Source organism: Pseudomyrmex gracilis, unplaced genomic scaffold (genome assembly GCF_002006095.1).
Source record: "Pseudomyrmex gracilis isolate BER0280 unplaced genomic scaffold, ASM200609v1 scaffold_36, whole genome shotgun sequence".
Lineage (NCBI taxonomy): Eukaryota > Metazoa > Arthropoda > Insecta > Hymenoptera > Formicidae > Pseudomyrmex > Pseudomyrmex gracilis.
In genome coordinates this window covers 845,171-867,190 of record NW_018020620.1, presented here as the reverse complement: position 1 = coordinate 867,190, position 22,020 = coordinate 845,171, and the positions used below count along the sequence as shown (strand labels likewise).

General features: G+C 40.2%; 1 protein-coding gene across 2 annotated transcripts in view; it reads right to left on the bottom strand.

Moving 5' to 3' along the window:
- LOC109852830 (teneurin-a) overlaps positions 1–22,020 on the bottom strand; it is a 249,222-nt gene that overhangs the window by 125,203 nt on the left and 101,999 nt on the right. For both annotated transcript variants that reach the window (XM_020424349.1, XM_020424350.1), the window contains one exon: positions 11,902–11,977. In XM_020424349.1, coding sequence (XP_020279938.1) covers positions 11,902–11,977 — 76 coding nt within the window. The remainder of the gene's footprint in view (positions 1–11,901; positions 11,978–22,020) is intronic.

The following is a 22,020-nucleotide window of genomic DNA, read 5'->3' as shown; positions in this document are numbered from 1 at the left end:
CATTTCTTTTTTTTCACACCTGTAACTTATTATTTTCCGCGATCGAACTTTATTCCGAACTTTATTCCCGCGAGACCACGCGACACGAGTTGTAACCCGACGAGAAAGCTCATCTTTAATTAGATACGGTAATCACGAGAGCCAAAAGGGAGTAAATCCAAGTTTGATTTACCATTCACCTGTTTTATCTAGATGCAATTATGCACCCTTCGTGTACACCGGAGAACTCGTATATATAGACGGATTATGCGGGGGGTCCACATGATTCGCGGAACGAGGGACGAAAGACGGTAGTAGAACGTAGGGGACTAGAGGGAACGAGGACTTTTCGCGTTTTGCGCCCGTTCCTAACTCACGTATAGCTGCATAACTCCATTGTTGTATCGATTCGTACGCGCCGTTCTCTCTCTCTCTCTCTTTCTCTCGCCGAGCTTTCCGCTTCATCCCTTCAGCGAAGGGCAGCGCGCGATGGGTCGGAGAAGTTCGCTTTAACGAGCTTTCTCAAACTCGATTTTGACGGCGAGCGCACGGGGGATGGAAGAAAGGTTGACTTCAGCGGAGAGAGTTCGCTGTCATATAAGCACTCGCGCGAACAGTTTTATATTGCACATATATCCGAACGCCCGGGCAAAAAAAAACTGACACATGTGAATCGATATCACGATAGTATTAATAAACCGGAAAAATGTGTGCGTTACAAGCTCGAAGAGACTGTGTGTGCGTCTCATAAACCTCATCGTATCGCGGAATCTTCATAAAAATATTTTATTTGGGATTACTTCATGTTTTGCAGTTTAAATTCTTTCAGAAGATGCGCACATTCAATATAAGTATGTTTTTGTTTAAAAACACGCACGGATTAAAAATTTGATCACCTTCTCTTCGGGAAGCAATTTACGAAATCGGAGTAATTTTTGTAATGTTATACGTTTAAAAAAAAAGTTTGTTCTACAACACTTTGATATTTATAATTCAGCGTCAAGAGAGCATGTTTCTGGTTAATATTCAGTTTCATTACGAATAAAAATTGTCGTGATTTGAAGATTATTTTATTTACGAAATGTGTCTTCCGCGCCTTCTTTCCAGTTTCAGAAAATAGAAATTCTCGAAGGGAAACTTCTCGTTTCTCATCACGAAAGGTTGCATGCTTCGTTGACTTTAATTTTATATAAGGGATACGTATGTTGAAAATATATTAAACACAGATTAGATTTGTGTATGCATATACCTAGGGACTACTTTGAGGAACATGATGAGAGCGTGGAAGAGTCGGGGAAAAAGTATTTTGCATTTCTTTAATATTGTGACTACGACAGAACGTTCTGAATAAACAATCAAAGCTTTGTTAACTCTCCGAAACGCAGAGATATTACAAGGGGTCAATTCGCCATTTCGTCTTGTGGTGTGTGTTGTCCTCAGGAGAACACCAAACTCTTTAAAAAAAAAAGCTGAACGTCTAGATCGCTCTATATCTCGTTTCTCTCATGCTCCTTATATAATATTCCTTTATAATATTTCAAGATGTACACTGATGTTTATTTCATTTTCCCGTTGTGCATGAAATGTTCTAGAACAGAAAGTACCTCGTGAAAGTGTGACAGAAAAATAAATTGTCGAAAGATAAATGGAATATCGCGATGAGATCACGTACTCTCCGCGTTGTTTTTATTAAAACAAATATCTCTAAAAATCTTTAACCGAATAAACAAAAAGAACATCTTGGAGTAATACCGTTGAAATATCAAAGTGGCAGACGCGAAAATTCTGACATGTTCCGCGCACATGATTATATACACAATTTATACGTACTGTGTCTTTGTGTATTTTTTTTTTTTTTTAAGTTACATTTATACAGACGATTTGATGGTTCGGTGTTTTGCACAATATCTCGTCAAGCGTTTGACATGTAACAAAAGAAGAGATGCGTCAACTGTTCAGCAATCAATGCTGATAATTCGTTGCCGTTATGTCGACGAGAGACGACAAAAAAGTCGAAAACACAGAGAAATCAATTGCTTTCAATGTCCTTTTCAAACACTTGATACGGCTTTTAACAATAACTTTTTATTTGTATCACACAACTTTACAAATTTATTATCTCTCTGGAAAAATATCATTAATGTGATACCAAACGTATATAAAAATAATGTTCATATACGAGAGCAATATCGTCGATAAAAACGTCGATCAAATAGAATCAAATTCTTCGGTAAAGCAACAAGTATTTACGTACGCTATGCACATTTTTCTCTTTTCTCTTCGTTTAATGTATTTTATGTTTTAAGCAGCGCTATGTTGATACATACATGTACATGTCGTTAGTTAAATTTTGTTCGTTACGCTCTTCTAACGGACGAGATATTGAAACATCACAGAGATTGCCGTGTGTGAGGTGTCTGCGGGAACGGTCGAGATATATCGAGAAATTGCCAGGCGTGACATTTCGGTGCGCCATGGCTCATGTTGTGGCGTGTTTTTCTGGCTTATCTCGGTCGGAGAGATAAGCCACAGCACTTTAAAATAATTCCGTGAGTTCTCCGGCGGTTCCTAATAGCTCGGAAGCAACGCGTCTCAAGAGGCCTCTTATACGCGGTCGGCACTAGCGGGAGGGGTGTGCGTGATCTAGATATTTCGGCGTATCGCGCCCCCAAAAAAGAAAAAGCACACAAGTTTCGACCCCGGGTCCTGTAAAGTAACGATGTGACGGGAAAACGGCTCTCTGAGGAACAGACATTTAAAAAAAACTAAAGTGTATGTGTTGTTTTACAGTTGTTCTTTATTTAATTTACTCTATATTTTGAATCATTTTTTCACGTTTTTCTATTCAGTCTTTGAAAGTGAATTGGTAGCTACACAAAACTATTAAAAAATAATCTTTTTCTTCTTTCTCTCTCTCGGTTTCTCTCTTTTGTTTCTCTTTCATCGTCCAACTTCTGGCCGTTTGCGTTCTTCTAAAGAAACGAGCGGTTAATGCCTCGCGAAAGTTACCGACAAAAAACACACTCGTCTAGGAGAATAATGGCGCACGAAGAAAGGAAACTGTAAATATATATATATACTACACCGCGCCACGTAAAATAATGTTAATATATCTTTATAACGAAGTCGAAATCAAATTTTATTATGATTCAAAATTAGCTCGAATATTCCGCTACTCGAGTGCAAACTTGTTATTATCTTTGCTTTAACAAGATATGAGAGGTTCGCAACTTCGTTACGCACAAACTTCGCAGTTGTTTTGTGAAAACAGGGTCAATTTATATATATATATATATATATTGTAAATATAAAACATGTTTTCACCAGAAAAAGTGTATCTATTAATTATCGAAATTAAAAAGGACACATTATAAATATAAAAGACGTGTTCCAAAAAGCGCGGAATTTTACGGTCGTGATAAAGCACTTTTTGCAATTTCTGCACTTTTGTATATAGTCGTCAAAAATAAAAACTGGGACAACTGCGCGAGTCGCTCCGTGTTCTGTCTCGAGTTAAAACGAAACGCAGAGCACAAAAAGAAACAACGAACTTCGCTGCATAATCACGGATAAGAGAAAGATGATAAGAGGAGCAAGATGGAAAGTTGGAACAGGAGAGAAAGGAAAAAGGCAGAAAGACGTGAGATGAGCGTGATGTTAGAGGAAGAGAGCTTAATATGGCGCTCGGCGTAATGGGCGAAGCAGCGCGCGATCCACCCTCTTCGGCGAGGAGAGACAATTTTCTTTATTTCACGGCGCGTAATTATATTAGGCAATAGTGACGTTTGTTCGTTTCATAAAGGCAAAAAAAAAAAAAAAATGAAAAGCCTCCGTAGTGCAGCCGGGATTTCAACGTATGGCGGATCGAACGAGCGGACGATGTGTATCCAGGCGGAGCTTTTCATTGGATTGGAAAAACTCATGCGAGCCAATCGAGTGTACCCCCGCGTCGCAAATATCGTTCGCGATGTTTCTCGCGTTTCATGTGGATTGTTTTTCGTTTCTTCTTGCTCCCATACTCGGCGAACGGTAATATCGATTGCGGGGAAAAGCAGTTGATACGCGGTAGTCACGTGAAAGAGAGATCTCTTCGTATTCTCTTCACATTTCCCAGGTTTGATAAATCTTCTAATGTCGTTTTGTTTTTCGCTTCTTTCTCTGTATATTCCTTCGCTTTCTTACATAACGTTTCTTGTTTTTTTCCAATTGTCGTTGCATGTATATAGACACGGCGCAGTGTGTACGCAACAGTTCTTTTATTTTTTTTCGAGAATTTTTCCGGAATTCTTCACACGCGAGATAAACTTGATCTGTGTGAAAATCGAGTTGTTCTTCCGCCATACGTGTCTCGTTAAAGTGGTGCAAAAATGATTGTTATTTCCGATTATTTATCCTTTCTAAAGTCACCCAAAAATAACTCCGATCGTCGTCCGTGAAGATAAAAGCTTCTGTGAGCTCCAACCCTTGAGATCTTAAGAATTGCAGGAGAAAATAAATATCCCGGTAATTCGATACGAGTTCCCATTAGGGGAGAAACAAAAGAGTCTCGGTCGGAACGGGAGAAATTTTCCGACAGATAATTGAAACTGAAGACATATTACTATTACGTTTTTTTTCGAATATCGAGAATATTTACTAACATTCCTTAAATTTATGTTTCTCTCAATTTGCTACTTTTGTTTGCCTGATTACGGAACGTAAATTGTTCCCGTTTGTTGTTGAAAAACTACCGAGATACGACAATGCAAAAATATACGAGACAACTCACTCTGTTCAATTTTTTTTTCCATTCTTCGACATTTTTTTTTGTTTACCAAAACGAAACAATAGTTCTCTATTTATGTCTACTAAATGTTTAGAGTTTATTGAATTCGTGTGCACACACACACAATGCACGAGTGGTAAGTTACGCGTGTACTTGATATAATATATGCCCGGTGCGCGCGGAGGTAGCAGCGCAGCATGCATGTGGACACGCAAAATGTACAGCGACGTAATGTGTGGATCGTCGTGTTAACATCACCATTTAAGCGACGTTTTCGGAAATTACGACGGGATGTAGCGCGCGCATAGGTGCGCGGTGCGCGGCGCGAGAAGGTTTTTGCATAAATTGTAATTAACATACCATCAATTATTATTATGACGGACACGCGCGTGGCAAGGCAGATTAATGTTTATGGGTAAGCGCGGAGCTTTATGGTCAAGAGTAATGCCGGGCGCGCAAGATGCCAAACTGGAAATTAGATCGTAGCGCAAAGGATTTACGGTAGTCGGCAACATCAGGTAACAACAGTGCAACACTTGTTATGAAATTAATGCTGAGCCAGCAATCTCTGTTACATATGTTATGACGTAAAGTACGATGAGATAATTTGACAGCAAAGCTTTCGGATAATTATCAAGGTATTTTGCTTCATCTTCTTGGCGTTGTGAAACGCTGTATAGGATTTTGATGTTTAAAGTTGGTAGTGCGTTTGATGTTTTTCGTAAGTATTATCTCTCGAGATCTCATGTCCGCATCACATATTTCCGTGAATTTGAGAGCAAACGATAGAGATTACCATATAAAGCGCATTGAAGTTGGCTGATTTTAAGGTGAGGCGACCAAAACGAACGGTCTTTCTCGCGGAAGCATTTCATGCAAATTTGTCCTAGTACGATGTCACTCGTACTTTCCAGTCTGCGCAGTAACCAGCGACCTACTTTCCGTTTTCGCGCCCTTCTCGAGTTACGCTTGTTCTTTATAACACGAGATGTGCTGCACAAGAGACTCCTAATGTAGTCAACTAAAATACTCTTTGTCAGTGCGTGAATAATTGAATATTCATAATTAACAAATTATTCAATATTAATGCAATTATGTCAAATGGTATCAGCAAGAAGATTCTTTGTTTTGAAATAAACGTGCGTATGAAGCACTTTATCTCTTGTTTTAATAATTAATCTCGATTACAAAATATATACATTTACACTTTTGCAAATTTTTTTTTTTTACTAAAAAAAATGTCACTTGTATATCTGTTTCACTCGCGCGAGTACTATTTTCGTTTTCACTTTCATTTTCGATGTTCCAGACTCGTACTTTTGCGACGCGTGCGCATATGCGTGTGCGACTTTCGAACTCCCCTCGAGTTTCTCCATTTATAGTTCTGTTAGCAAGAATAATTTAAGAATAGAACTCACGGCTTTTGCGAATGTATGGCTCGAGAATTTTTCACATGCATAACGAAATAAAGCGCAGCAGGTGTGAAACGTCGCCGTCGCGGAGAGCGCACGTGCGTGCTACTACTGCCGAAAATACTGTCGACCATATCTCGATGCGTCACGCAAACCGCTCGGATTTTTATTAACACACCACGACAGCGCCGCGGTTGCACATATTCTATTGTATGTTTTACGCGAGTATAGGGTTTTTCGTCTCTACGATGCGTGCGTGATGCGATCTTTGAAATTAGAATAGTACGTTTCGCACGTCCTTATCGAGGCCAGTCAATTACCACCCTCAGTCAAGTGTCTGATAAGGATTCTCCAACTAATTGCTATGAAAAGTTAACGCAGCACTGTCTCTTTATTCTTCGTTCGCGTTTCACTTAATTTGCACTTCTGTCACATTTACTCGCGTAAAACACACGTTTACCTACTGTTTCAAACATTTTTATCGCTAAAAATAATTGTAGTTTTTACGCTGAGAATTAAACATACGTGCAAAGTTTTTTTTTATTGTGCAGTTCTAGTTTACTTACATTATTACGGCAAACAAGAGATTAATATTGAAGGTTCCATACGATTTAAATTGAAAACAATTGAAATTTTTAGACGAGAGTAAATAGGAACTCAAGAGAAACATTCTCTCTCTCTCTCTCTCTCTCTCTCTCTCTCTCTCTCTCTTTCTCTCCCCTCTCTCTCTCTCTCATATACAACAAACACACAACTACATTCTGTGCAGACTCCACAGCGTCAGTTCCTAGAAAGCGCTCGTGAGCTTAATGAGTAATTCTCTATGTCCCGTACAAATGGTAATTTCTCTTCCTCGCTACAACCTGCAGTACCTCTTGACTGTAATAATTAGCATCAGACCTATATCAGAAGACTCATGGAAATGCGTGAGAAGCAAATCATAATCTATCTCTGCATATTTTGGAAGAATTATATGCTGCTTGTCTTTTTTTTCGTTTATGCGTATCTAACGAGCTTGAACGACTGAGCTCTCGAAAGAGAATCTTTTAGAAAATTAGAAACAAAAGAGTTGCCGTATAAGAAACAAAAATTCATAACTTATCTCCGCCGTGAAAATGAAATATAAAAATATGTAGTAACAGATGCGACTAGAGAAACATAAAAAAAAAAAAAAAAAACATGAAGTTTCCTCATCTATACATACTCCGGAGGTTCTATCACAAAATAAGCACGCAAAAAATTTTAAATATCCCAAACAGAGACCGTAATAAGAATACATCTCGGTGAATAAAAAAAGCATTTTAAATCCGCAGATTTCTCGTTACGTGTGTGGGTGCCACTGAACGAGACTCGGTTCAGTAAGATGGACGGAAAGTTTAAGAGGAAGGGAGGCCCGAGTCGCGCGCAAATTGAAGCTGGGATTAAGACGTCGAGCGAGATTAAGGTTTCTATGTTGATTAATTTAAATAGTTCCGCCGTCGCTCCGTGGAGAAGACAAAAGCACACCCGTAACTGTAGCCTGCACCAAGCGGCCCGAAGTACATACGAAGGTAAGGGAGGCGGAGAGGTGAAAGGGGAAAGGATGCATGGTAAACAACAACTTACTTTTCACAGTGCAAAGACAGTCTGGTGAATTAAGGGATGTAATGCAGAGTTAAACGAGGTTACACTCGGGCAAAATCTTAGACATCGACTCTCTTTGTATTAATTTGTTCGAAACAAAATATGTTTTGTTTTTTTAAATTTTTATTCCGTCACTCGAAACTGTCCTGAAAAAGAAATGCGAAAATAAGGTGTTGTTTTGGCTTTTATTGTTATCAACGAACATTATTATTGAGCAAATAAGTGAATTGGCGCGAGAAAATATATGTCACGACAAATCGGACTGCGGTTGAACGTGCGGTGTAAAGACGTGAAAAGAATGGGATACCATATTTCGCAACTCCGGACAATAAATTTCTTGAAATATTATCGAGGCTATACTTTTACCGGCACCGATCGCATCTCGCTGTAAACCATAATTCTGATATTTCAAGAGAAGCGATGTGATAATGTGCGTCCGTGCTAAATGTTTTGCGAGAAAATATTATAACATCGATTATATTTTTTTAATTTTTCAAAATCGATATTAGTTTAATATGAGATTTTTAATAATCTTTTCTGCTTTTTAACGTACGCATAAAATAAAATTAAAACCTACGTAAACGCAGAAAAAATGACAAAAAAGCTCCACATTTAATAAATAATAAATAATCTTTCTTCTGTGTGTGCTTCTTTTTTTCGCAGAAAAAAAAATTGCCACGGTAATTCTTGGTATTTCATAAATTGAGTGCTTTTTAAGTGATTAATATTGACAGTGAAAAAACCGCGGAAAATTTAATTAATTTTAACTAAGAAAAATTAATTATTTTAAGTAATAAAGAATGAGAAAACCCACACCTCTTATTAAGTGCCATTACCGCGATATTTTTCTCTGTAATGATTTTTACATTACAATAATTTATTTTTCTTACGGAAGTCGTAATACTGCGTGCGTTTGAGAAAACTAAATTTGATGTGATTTTAAAACTTTCTTCTGAGAACTGCGCTAATTTTTCGCGACCATCGACCAATAGTCTGCCGCCCGTCTCTCTCAAGCGCTTCGATAGTTAGAGACTAATAGAAAAGATAGCAAGGCGGTGAGGATAGATAAAATGAAACGTTCGAGAGGAAAACAAAAAGGAGAGAGGAAAAGAAAAGTCTTTCCTATCGTGGAGTGTAGCGAGTTGTTCTTTTAGCTACATTGCTGTAGTTAATAAGCGATAAATACCGTGAAGAGAAACGATTGTCTTTCTTCGTGTATCATCCACAACGTAACAAAGATTGTATCGTTGATTTAACTTGAGAAAAAAGAAGTAAAAAACGTATTGCTTTTTTCTCAATACAGACCGTTATCAAGAGTTTTTTTACGATATCTGTGTAGTGGTAAAAATAATTTGTGTTAATCACATCTACGATATATTAATTGCTCTAATTGTTTGCAAAAGATAATGTAATAAAAGAAGCAAAGAGTTCTATAACCATAACAAATGTGATCAGAACATTAAGATCATATATTAAATTTTTTTTTAAATAAACAAGAACAAAATTATGTAATTCTTTTTTTCGAAACATACGTCGCGAGTGCCGTCATTTAACAATACAAAGAAATCCCGTGGTTACACATCTATGATATATGGGACTGAAGTATCGCGATCAGTGTTTCCAGCGAATCCGATCGTTGGCAGTCTTAAGAAAAAGCAAAGTGTAACAGACGAGAGAGGAAATTCTCCTTCGTTTTCCTCGGACAAGGGTCGCACGTGTTCTTTCAGCCGCGTTGCCTCAGCAACAGAGTGTCTTCAGTCTCGCCGGCCCGCTGTTTCCGGTGACACCGATGGCCCTTCCTTCTCCTCGTCATCTTACCGAGACCAATACGCGCTCTCTTTCGAAGAGAGAAAGAAAGAGATTAAAAGAAAAAAAATAGAAAATCCGTACACGGTCCCGAAAGAGAAACGCTGTGAGAAGACATCATGGATAGACGCTATTATCATTCGGAAACGGCGGTATCTTCTCGAGTGAAATTTTCCAGTTTGGTTTCCGTTACGAATATTCAGACAGTCTCGTATTCTTTGTGATTGCGCGCGATCGCTGTAATAGAGGCAAATTGCAGCGGCAATTTGCGCGATGATATGTCAATAAAAGACCTTGTACGTACCGTGACTGAATTAGCGAACAAGTGAGCTTTACATGATGGTAATGATGCCATCTTATATCCCACTGAGTACTTCGCCGACAGAGTATGCGGAGGATTGAAAATAGAGGCGCTGTCGTGTGTACGACGAAATAAATATAGAATAAGATCGATAGCCCTGAGTGCGGAGTTCAAGATCCTCAAGAAAAGATCGACGAACTCGCGTGACAGCCGATGAATGTGTAATGCGTAGTAAGAATTCCGCGATAGATGTCAATCACTGCGCTGATAATTAATTGATATTAATTGGCGATGTGAGGTAACACGAGACACATTTAATCGTGGACATTGCTGTGCGGATATTCGAGGGAGTTTCGAAAATTAACGCGATGGGGAGCCGCATTAACTATTCCGCCAAGAGAGAGGCTCTTAATACTCTGGCATGCGACATAAATTGGATAAATTGGATCCAAGCCGCGAGCGATGTTTCATATCTAAAACATCGACATCGGATGCTATTATTCATACGATCGTATTACAACGTATCATGCAAATGCTGTCTTAAATGCAATTAACTCCTTGAACGTGAAAGACGCTATACGTGTATCAAAATTTATGCTCAGTATGTATATAAAAAAAAATATATATATAACATATATTTTGGTTTATATATATTTGATTTATATACACATATATATATATATAATTATATCTCTTTTGCGACGAACGTAGCTGCGCTAATGCAGCTTCTTTTAAATCGCTGTACACTCTCTTCGATGCAATTTATGCACCGCAGAGAAAGAATACATCTTACTCTTATTTATAAACTCTCACCATAAAGGCGAATAAAATCGCAATAAAAGGGTATATCTGTTATATTAATGTGGCCGAGTCGCGCTCAGAGGCATTCCGCGTGCGAACGATGAAATATGAATTGCGGCACGTAGTAGACCATTAGCTGCTTGAGAAAAGGAAGAAGAAGAAATGCTGAGGAACGGTAATGAGGTAGAATAAAGAGGGAACTAATTCGAAATTTCGTGCGCGTCACTGACGGGCGATCGACCGGCACCGCTCGGCGAAAAGAGAGCCGAGGAAGCAAAATGGAAATGCCGAGACGAGGCCTGTTCAACATTCTAAATATTTTAAAAGTTCAACTCATTTGAATTGGAACATCTTTAGACATGTCTCTCTTTCTATCTTCTGCTCTTTCCCGACTGCCACTCATCGGATCTCGTCACGGAATTCTTATCGCGCTTTCCTACTGTGCTCTCTCTCTCTCTCTCTCTCTCTCTCTCTCTCTCTTTTTCTCGCTCACGTTTTCTCTTTCTCCCCGGGCCGATTGATTTAGATTCCCAAAACTTTTTGCGCTCGAAGCTTTGTCGCAAAGACATCTTTCGCGACCGCTGTGAAAGCTTTTGACTCAGGTAAGTCGCGTAAAAATCGCTCCCGAGTGAGATTCGTTTAATCTCCTGTTTTCTCCCTACAGCATCAAAGGTCGCGGTGTTAAAAATGAAATTTCAATCAATATTTATTACCAACTTTTGCGATTGAAAACATTTAATAATTAATTCAGATGCCGTTTTGGAAGAAAGAGAGAAAGAATGAGAGACACGCATAAAGTTCAAGGTAACGCGACAACAACAAAATTATCACGCGATTAATAATTTATCGTTACACGTGACCGACATTTACCGGACCTCAGCGTTCAAGGTTTAACGATCAAGCGATTCAATCGTGGTCCATCGACTCTCCTCCCCGTAGTTGTTGCAGCTTAACTCGGGCCACACGCGAAACTCAGCCAGCAGGTAAACCGATAAGGCTCACGGATTTGTCGGCCTTCGGTGAGAAAAATCCGCTTTGCTCGTTCGCGCCCTCGCAACCGTATCCGCGTTATGTTACAGGTCAGAATATGAATATGTCACACTCGCGGGTCGCGCGAGAAACACAGCGCAATCTTGTGTATATGTGTGTGTGTGCATGTATGTATGTATGTATTATACGGATTGGCGAAATTCGTGGGAGGCGTACTAACTCACCTGGTCACGGTTGGCGTGGAAGCGACCCCCGGGGATCGTGCGGGATAACTCCGTGGACTTCCTGACATCAAGTACTCTGCAACACACAGCGAAACGTTTGTCCTTAATGCTCTGCTGCATAGAGTCACACTCAGCGATCGAGCAATGCATCCGTCTTGCACCGGTTAACGGCTCTACAAACGCGAGACGTCGCTTTGTAAACTTATCCGCATCAAGCATACGATTGAAATTACTATCTCCGTCTCTAAAATGCTTTGCTGATCGCATCGCGATGTGTAAAATATACACAACATGTCGGACATATCAGGCAACTAGTACGCGTATATGTTTAAAAACCTAAAAATTAACATAAATAACAAATGAGACTTTCATGTAAATAGCGCGCGCGCTATTCTCATATTCTCCACACTATCATCGAATACGCGCAAATACAGTCTAGTCGCGAGTAGAAATGTCTTGATACGTTTCGAGCGTGTTCCAATTTTCTGTGCGATCGCTGTGTAGCGCAACATTTCGCAGAAACATATGCCGTCGTAACTACTGCTTAATTACTTAGACAGGTAACAGGATCTGTTATGCGGCGGACGCAGCAGATATTCCCCTATTTCCCCGGCAACTTGACCCGCGTCTCATGCGACGAAATAATTAAGTTTATTAAACGCAAGTTGTTCTCGTATTTGTGCAAGTGCTTTAACCCTATTTCGAGTGCAGTATGTATGTACATGCAAAATTTATTTAAACAACACGTACTAAATCATAATTAAATATTACACTGTTTATGGCACAAGTGATGAGTTGGAACAAAAAAAAATAAAAAAACGCATTAAGCGAATCGATCAAGTTCTGTTAATTGATCGAAAGCGATAAAGACACGCGTGTGTCAGATATAAGGGTGAATCGTGCGAACAGATTGATCAGAAGAGTGGATAAGCGCAATCGTCGAAGGCGACGTTTGTACAGACAGAGAGACAGAGGGAGGGGGATATTAACGAGCAGAGGCGCGTACATAATTAATTTTCGAACTTTCTTTCGTGCTTCACGTGGCAGACTGACGTTGCCATTCGATTTTAGCCTTCGTTCGTCGTGCGTGGTCCCTGGTCTGTCGGTTCGTAGCGTTCATGCATATTCTAGTTGATGGGTCGTCGCGAGCTGCCTTCCTTTTATCTGTATAGTTAATGCGTTCATGACTAATGTAACCGTCAGTGACGGTTCTGCCATCGACCGCTGGCGTATAGTCGCCCGACGCTCACTTTGATCGCCGACGCAAGATCGTTAAATCTCTTTAGCGCGAATCACGACACATTATTCAATATCCTTTGTTTGTGAAACAAGTCTACCGAGACAGAATTCAAGTACGCCCGATTGCAAAATAGATATTTATGCTCGGTGTATTTGTTTTTTTTCACTCGCAGCTATTCAAACAGAAATAATTATTATGTATTTTTTAAAACGGAAACACATACACACAAACAAACACACGGTAACAAGTTTTCACGGAATGACCGTAATGCGAAACGAATGTCTTTCTCCGAGGCGGAAGAAAGATTTTCACACGGCGCAAAAATTGGCTGCTGAATCAATAACGAGGCTGAATGTAATGGGACTTAGCGAGCGAGCTCGGGGAAAGCGGCAACAAAATAAAAAACAAGAATGGTTCGCTCGTTCGTTCGTTTACTTTGATATACCGGCGCTACATCGGTTTCAGCCCACCAAGGCTTCTTCTAACTACCGCTTTCGCTCTCTTATTTCTCCAGCAATTTGTCACTGTCCGCGTCCCGAGGATCTTTACCTTGTTGCGCGTTCAAGAGTCCGAGATATAATTTACCACGCACTGATAAGAATTGTTATCGCGTTGTTTGACACCGAGAGCGTTGCGTTTATTACGTATTAACGTAATTATGTTTCATCGCGCTCGAGTTTTCTCAATGCGTTAATAACGTTACGTCTCGAATCACGGAAACGAGTCGAGAGCCGAGTTATGCGGTAACAGCTGATCTTCTCCAGATACATACGGACTTAATAAACCTGGTAATTGAGCGAGTATGACAATGACATACGCGGCAATTCGTTTGATAGCACACACACACACACACACGAGGGAGAGAGGCAAACGCGTTCGTATAAAGCCCCCCTGCCGATTCTCGCTACGATACGTTGTACCAGGTTCGCTACGAAATCGGAGCGGAACGGAATCGGAATCGTGTCATCGGCACAGCCGTGCGCCGAACGTAAGCTCAAAGGCTGGCTTGCAACACACAGAATGTAACGTTTCCTTTGTAATTCTGAGCATAAATTGGCGCGTGTCAGATACGAATGACTCGATTCCGTTAAACCACGCGCGGTAGTAGGTAGGTAGGTAGGTAGATAGGTGGGTAGAAACCTGTCGGGACCGAGAGAGTCCTGACAGCCAGGAACACAAAGTGACGAGTTCATTCTCACAGGGTGAGAGACCGGGTTGCCAGGCTGCCGAGGCTTAGCAGCCATGTCGGCTGCCGTTTGTTTCGTCCGGTAGTCATGGTGATAACACGGAGAAGGTGGGCGCAACTGATCGAGGGTTCTCCGATATCTCGCATATTTTCTACTAGCTACCCTCTCGCTCGGCGAAAGCGACGCTAGCTGGACCACCCACCGAGAATATTAACGCCCACAGAGGGATGCGCCTCTGTGTCGAGGTACTTTCGATAGAAATAAGCTCTGTCACGGAGATATATGTTCACAAGCGCGGCTGTATGTATAGCGAACGATATCCCTGACAATGCCATTGAGATGAGAGCGAGTCACTGTGGTGTGTAACTATTTACTCGCTATAATTTTCAGAGCGAGTTTTCCAAAACGGTAATTCTTTTGTAAACGAGCGTGACTATACGATGCTGATGATTTCTTTTTTATCGCACAAGATGATAGAAATGACGATGATTTTTCTTGACAAAAATGTCTCATTGACTCGACCGACTGCTAACATTTAGATTTAAATGTTTTAAATTTTACACGCAAAAAATGTACACTAATATATTGTATTTAGAGAGCGCTGTTTTTTCAAGATTATTAAAAGTTTTCTAGAGATGCTTAGAAAGTTGAGAATCAAGTTTTTTCAATCTTTGATTTTTTTTTTTTATTTAAACGTCTCGTACTTTCTCAAAGTGGAAATTTTCTTCCGCTTTGATTATTCCTGTCGAAAAAGCTCCTCAAAAGAAATCAAGTTGGTAATGAGCAATCATTATCGTGTGGAAATATTTTCAATTTCTTCTTTATTATTATAGTCGTTTCCAAGGATATACTTTGGGAGTTTTTTCTCATTAGCATTTGTTTTGGATGATTTGGAAAAAATCTTTCTCTCTCTCTCTCTCTCTCTCTCTCTCTGAAAGAGAGAGAGAGAGAGAGAAAGAGAGAAGGGAACGAACAGGGAACGATCGATTGCGTTTTACGGGAATTGAAGTCTCTGGTCCGACCCGGCTTTCGCTCGAAAAAGTGTCATTATCTGCTAATGGCGCGGCAGCAACTAGGTCGATGCGCTCAGTTAATGACGTGACTTTCGCATTTTGCCGATGGACTATACCGATTTTATCTACGCGTTCCAATTCTACCTGATGTGCCCTCCCTCGGAGGTTTGCGCGGCAAACATTGCAACTACCTTCTGGCTAGCGGTTATTTAAAGATTAAGGTCGTTTTTTATTGCCGAGCCGCATTCTTATCGCGTTTACTTCGTTACTTTCATGGGTCCATTCGCCGCGAGGCAAAATATCTCCAGAAGCTTCGCCAGGAGACACAAGCCCGTGTGTAAATATCTTCTCGTGTAAAGAAGAACATCACACCGACCCAGATACGTCGCTGCGTCAGAACGTCGTCGGAAGAAAAGCGAACGTTACACACACTGCTGTAACGATATAGTCCTCGACCGAAAAATTACGTAAGCGAAATTAAATAAAGCGAAGGTACTTCCTACCGCGATAAAGTTTTCTCGCGCTTTACAAGAAGAGGGAGGCGCTGACAGAGCGTGCCGACTAATAGCTCGCCTAAAAGCGCGCAATTTAGCAGATCGGGTGGCACTCCCGGATCGAGAATGGTTTCTCCTCCTCCGTAATCGAGGGCGCACGGTCGACCGGCCTGTTCTTTATTTAATCACTGCGCACGATTCTTTTAACGAAGACGGGTAAGCGACGAGTGGAAAGCCAAATGCCGCCGGGATACGGTGAGACGGAGATTTTTTCGAGGGAAAAACGCGACCGAAAATGTGCAAGCGAATTCGGAAAGGACACACATCTCGGAACGAGAAAGTGATAACGAGAACGATAGGAAAGAAGTAAGAGGGCGTAGTTAGAACGACAGCGAAAAAGAGTCGGAAAATGGAATTTGAGGACGGAACGAAGCGAAATTGAGAAAAACGAAGGTTAGAGCGGAGAAAGCGCGTAAAGACGAGAAAGAGAGAAAGAGAAAAAGATCAGAGGTGGGTCTCTGGATGGAGCGGATACAGTTGAGTCTAAGGATTGGGTCTTGGTTGTTGGGTGTTTGGCTGTCGGCCAGGGAATCTCTGGAGCGCGGTTAGCTTTTTCTTTTCCGGGTGACTCTCCGACCTTATACGCGCATCGCGGCGGTACACTGTCTTTCCCGGAATGTCAACTGTATGAGAATGCGCGAGTAGTGTTCGATAGTGCCCGCTAAAGATGCGCAAGTTTCACAACTCGTACTCTTCGAATAAATGAATAATCTTCGTGTGTTTGACTTCTCATACCATCCTACCTTTGATCTTTCACTTTGCCGTGGTTCTGCGAAATTTTATAGCAAGCTAAAAAAAAAAAAAAAAAACAACTCATCGTCCGCCCTCCGGATATAATTGCGCGCTTTTTTCGCGGAATGGTATTTTTTTTATATGCATTAATTATTATACGCATAGTTTTCGCACACGTAAACTAAAAAACAAAAATTACACACACATCAATGATATAGATTGCAAATTGAAGCTGTATTTTGACATGAATATACAAGCAATGGCGCGGTTTTGTTTCTCACAGAGAGAGAGAAGATCAATACTCCCCACTTTATAGCTTCGCGTTGTGTACGCGTGTGTATATGTGTGTGTGAAAAATATCAAGGGAATAACTTTTTTAATTTCTCCTACATCTCCGACTAGTAGCTACCAGTATTGTTTCGCGCACGGTTCAGAAGATTGAGCTCTGTTTTACTCTGTGTTTCACGCAATCATCTATCATCTGTCCGAGCACAGGTCTTTCCACTCACTTTTAACTTTTTCTACTTTCTCTCTCCCTCTCTCTTTGCCTCTTCGCTTTCCGATGCCGTGTGTGTTGCAACAGCATACGTTCTTCTTATATCGCCAAAGCGTCTAACTATACACTGGAAGCCATAAAGCCACATCAAGACACTCCGCGATCGAACGACTTCGTGAGGATGTTCGGTTTCTTTCTTTACGAAAGTAGCGTTACACGAAACCCGGGGACACAATATTTCCAGAGATAGAACCTGAAAGAATCAGCTTTGAAAAAGTGCATATTTCGCATTTTACCGGGACAGTTGCGCCTTCGAAAATAGAACGTAACGATATATACCGTTTACTCCGACGATGTCGATTTCTTCAGTTGGTCAAGTCGGAAATTCGATATTATAATGTATCCGGGCGACTCCTCGGAAAGGGCGATCGTCATATAAGCGAAGCGTCAGTTGCGAATAAAACAAAACAGGGTCAATCCGGAAGAATATTTCTCGCCCCCTCGTAAATATCCTGTCGTAATGCTTGCTCGCTCCATATTTCGTGTTCAAATCAAATATAGTTGCCGCGTAAACGTGTTTTTCTTGTTTGCTTACTTGAGCAACGTGTGTAATGAAGAGGTGCGAGAGGGGGCTCGAAATCCGAGTGAGGGCGAATCTGCGTAAATATAAGGGTTGATTAACGGTAATGGCGACGCGCGAGATGCTTTCCAATAACCTGTCTCTCGATTGCGCGCGATTGGGACTCGAGAATGAAGAGCGTTTTGGGGAGGGGGGAAGGAAGGGGATGAGAGATATGGACAAACCGTCGGCGCATTGTGCAACGTTACAACCCATAGGACACTATGGACGTCGAAGGTAATCCAGGGGGACGCGTGCTCGAGAATTCTGATCAGCGCTTTACCTCTTATAGATCCCGCCAATGTGTTATTACTGTTAACACCCCTGCTTTTGTGTAATGTCGCTTACATCATTGCCCGAATGACACTTCGATAGATCTATGCGGCATTTAATAATAAGTGATCGGACAGTGTTTATTACTCTTATTTCTATAAATGTCACGCCCGCGACGTGCCGGTTGCTTTTAAATGAAAAGACTGCTTTCTTCACGCGGCGCTAATCTTTAATATTAATAAAAAAAAATAAAATTAAAAAAATATTAGTATGTATCAGAAGAATTAAAAATATTATTGCACATCAGAACAAAGAGATTATCCATCAAATTACAATTATGTTTACAAAGATGTACAAAGATTAAGCTACTCGTAACGCGTCTCGGTCAACGCTTTACATAATAGTTTCCAAAATACATATATACTATGCGTTACGAAATATAACGCGATAGTATACAAAACAATCTCCCACGCATATAAGAAAAAACACGCGTTAGGGGTTAATGCACAAGAGTTTATTCTATGTCTTTCTTACACTCCTTATCGTCTTACACAAATTGCTATTGTCAATATCTTGAGGGTTGATCTCGGCTTAGCGGATAATGAATGTTTATTAGGGTAGAATCCGTTGACGGATCTTCGTGGACTCGAGACGGATCGATATGCGTCGGTCTAGACGTTCGTGCCTCGAAATAATTGGTTGACTCTGATCCCGCATTCTATGTTCGTGAGAGGTAAACGTTTGCGATTACCTGAGCTTCAAATACATCCACATGTTTCAAGATAAATCAATAAATTTACTCAAAGCCATTTAAGATATTTTTGCGTACGTCTTTTGTTTGAGAGATTCGGCTTTTCTAAAACTAAATTGACTTGAAACACTGAATTCTCATTTAACAATTAGCGAGAATTCAAATTAGGAGATAATACCTTCTTTTCGCGTTCTTTTCTTGAATAAATATTATTTCAATAAACATTATTTATTATAAATATATTTTTTGAAACATATAATTCTTTTCTTCAATTAAATTTTTAAGTAAATTTATTAGACGTTTATTTATTAGAAAATTAATTGTGAATTAAAAGAACCATACGCAGTTTTATAAACAACGTTGGTGTTCAAAACAATTGCGTGCAAATAAATTTGCATATAGATTTGCATATAAATAAGTAATGACAATATATACATTGCGTCTAGTGTTCGCTATTACGTGCAAAGCAAAAATGTAGTTGAAGTTTAACCAGTTTCATGTTGGAGTGGTCTTGTTTTCTTCATCAACTCAAACTACGGAAATTAGCTCCTGGCCTCTGTCCAGATTACTTCTGTATTCCTCGCTGCGTCTCGTCTGTCTCATTTGAGTTCGCGATCTTCGTGGTATGTTAATTTCGGATATATAACAACTGAACTGTTAAATAATGCTAAAAATCCTTCGAAATTACGACTGTCCGTAATCGATGTCGTGCCAAATTTTTTTGCCAACATATTCACAACGTACCTTTTGGCTTTTTTGGAATAATAAAATGTGTGTGACGCGATAAATTAACATATTTGAATTTATCTTGAACAAGCAATATCATTGCGCCGATCGCGTAATTATTTCGATTATTTGTTTCTTCAGAACAAACGTAGAACGTGACAATATGAATCGGCGGTCTAAGCGAATTGTTACAAAATTACAGCGAAAGAATTAATGTGCATTAGTTTCACAATAGTGTCCGGTATACATGACAGCCGAATTTCTCCGAACCAAATTTGAGTGACTAGGGAATAAATTGTTGTACGGCTTTGGCGCAACGGCTGCCGGAGAATTGTGCATTTGCGTCACGTAACCTGTTTTACGTTAGCGCTTTTGTTCCGCATGAATCTTATTAGCGCCAACCATTTTACTGAAAATTGAGTTAAACAGTTTTCTGCATTAAAGCTTTCGCTTTCCTTTCGGTCGCAAATGGCCCAGAGGAAGTCGCGCACAAGAGATCGTGATTAGGCAGTTTTAGCATATTTCATCATTGAAACGAAACGATTGCGCAACAATTTTGCTTTAATTGTGCAAATTAAAGATTTAATATTTTCAAGACTCAACATCTAACGAGACATTAAATACAGATAAAGATTTTGAAGTTTATAGTGTTCGGCGTAAATATACTTATTTGTTAGATTACATTTTGCTACATGTACACACACACACACACACACACATACGCAAATACAAAACTAATGTGTCGTGTTGTTTAATTCATTTATAATATAACATATTGTTTAATTGTAAACGATACGAATAATTTTCACACTTGTCATCTTCATAAGCCGGTACGTACGCACACGTATTGATCGTAATGCGGATGTGTATATACGAGATGATTGATGAAATGTGAAAATTTATGCACGTAGATATTTTCGAGGCTTTTGTACACGATATGCAACATCCAACCACGAAGTGACAAATATATATGTGTTATGATTTTTGTTTGCCAAGATGAAGATTGCCTGCCAGCGCAGCAACAACGAGCTTTAGTGGCGCGAAAACGAAAGAGATCGAGCTTGAGAGAAGGATACGAATTGAAAGGCTGCACTTTAGCATTCTCCCGTTTTCTTCTATTTTCAGACACCGACTACGTCAGACCCGCCGTTACCGTTGTGTGCGACTGTACGGGGAAGAGGGAGGGAAACGCGAAGATGAAGCTGGGAAGAAACAGGCTGGCGTGCGTTTTTATTTACAACCGCACTCGATAAAACGCCGCAAGTGGCGCGCAATTGCCTTCTCATCTCCGTGACCCACATAAGCTCCATTAACTTTCTCTAAAAACGTTAATTGCTCGATGTTGATAGCGTTAAGTATGTTTCGTTTATTCTGTGACGTGTTTTACAAACCGGGCGAGTTTTAACCAAGCACGTGCAAACGAGAGAAACGAAAGAAAAATGTTTTTTGCCTGTAATCAGTATACATTTTAAATTGCGACGTAAATAATCTTTTGTGTCAAAGACAGATGGGATATGTACAGAATTTTTTACCGCGCTTTTTTTCCGCGACGAAGCGTGTTATGAAAAGAGAAATTTGAGAGCATAGTCGTCATTTCGCGTTCGTTCTGAAAGTTTGTCCATAAACATCGCTTTTTTTTTAGATAAACTTCCGAGTTTAGAGCATAGTCCAAAACTTTTCGACCGGGCAACCGCGTTATGTCGCTTAGACAGGCGATAGAACCGGCAAGATGTTCGATGCTCGCAGTCCGACCACCATGGTTATTTGCCGAAGTGAATGTAGAACGATCAATGTGACGCTTCCTGTCCGTTGACGGCCGCGCTATTGGCTATTAAACGCTGCCATGAACATGCTATTCTATATTCTATTTTTTTGTCGCCGGTTATACGGTTTATTTAATTTATTTTTATATATTTCGCGTATTTTTATACTAAGTAACTTATGCGAGTTGTTGAGTGTCATATTTGCAAATTACAAACATCTTTGTTATTTATTGTGAACATACGTTCAATCACGTAACGTTTTGATGAGTCTCATTAATTCTTTTGTTTGCTGCGTGCAAAGATTATTCACTTGAGTTTTATTTATTTTCTTAATTTCGAAACGCATAATAAACGTGTGTGTGTAGAGGCAATTAAAAAATGGGATTTGTTTCGGATTATTTCGCTATAGATATATAAGTTCGTCTGTCTATCGTTTAAATGCTAAGCAGTGAGCGCGTTCAAATCGATTTTCCCGAATTCAATTAAACGCGACATATTGTAGGCGCGAATCAACGCGGGCGGTCTATGTCTAGATAACGCCTGGAGCCGCCTTGCGGCCGTGAAAACGTTTAACCGTGAAAAATGCAGCTAAATTTCGCCTCCCTCTACGAGATTGCATTAATTCCGCGCACGACACGTAACCCTAGCAATAAAATGGCATAATTGCCCGATGTGTCCGTGCCCTTTGGGCAGAAAGAGGAGGTGGAGAGAAAACCCCCGCCGGCGGAAAGTACGCAGGGCACGCTGGAGGAAAGGGATTGTCGA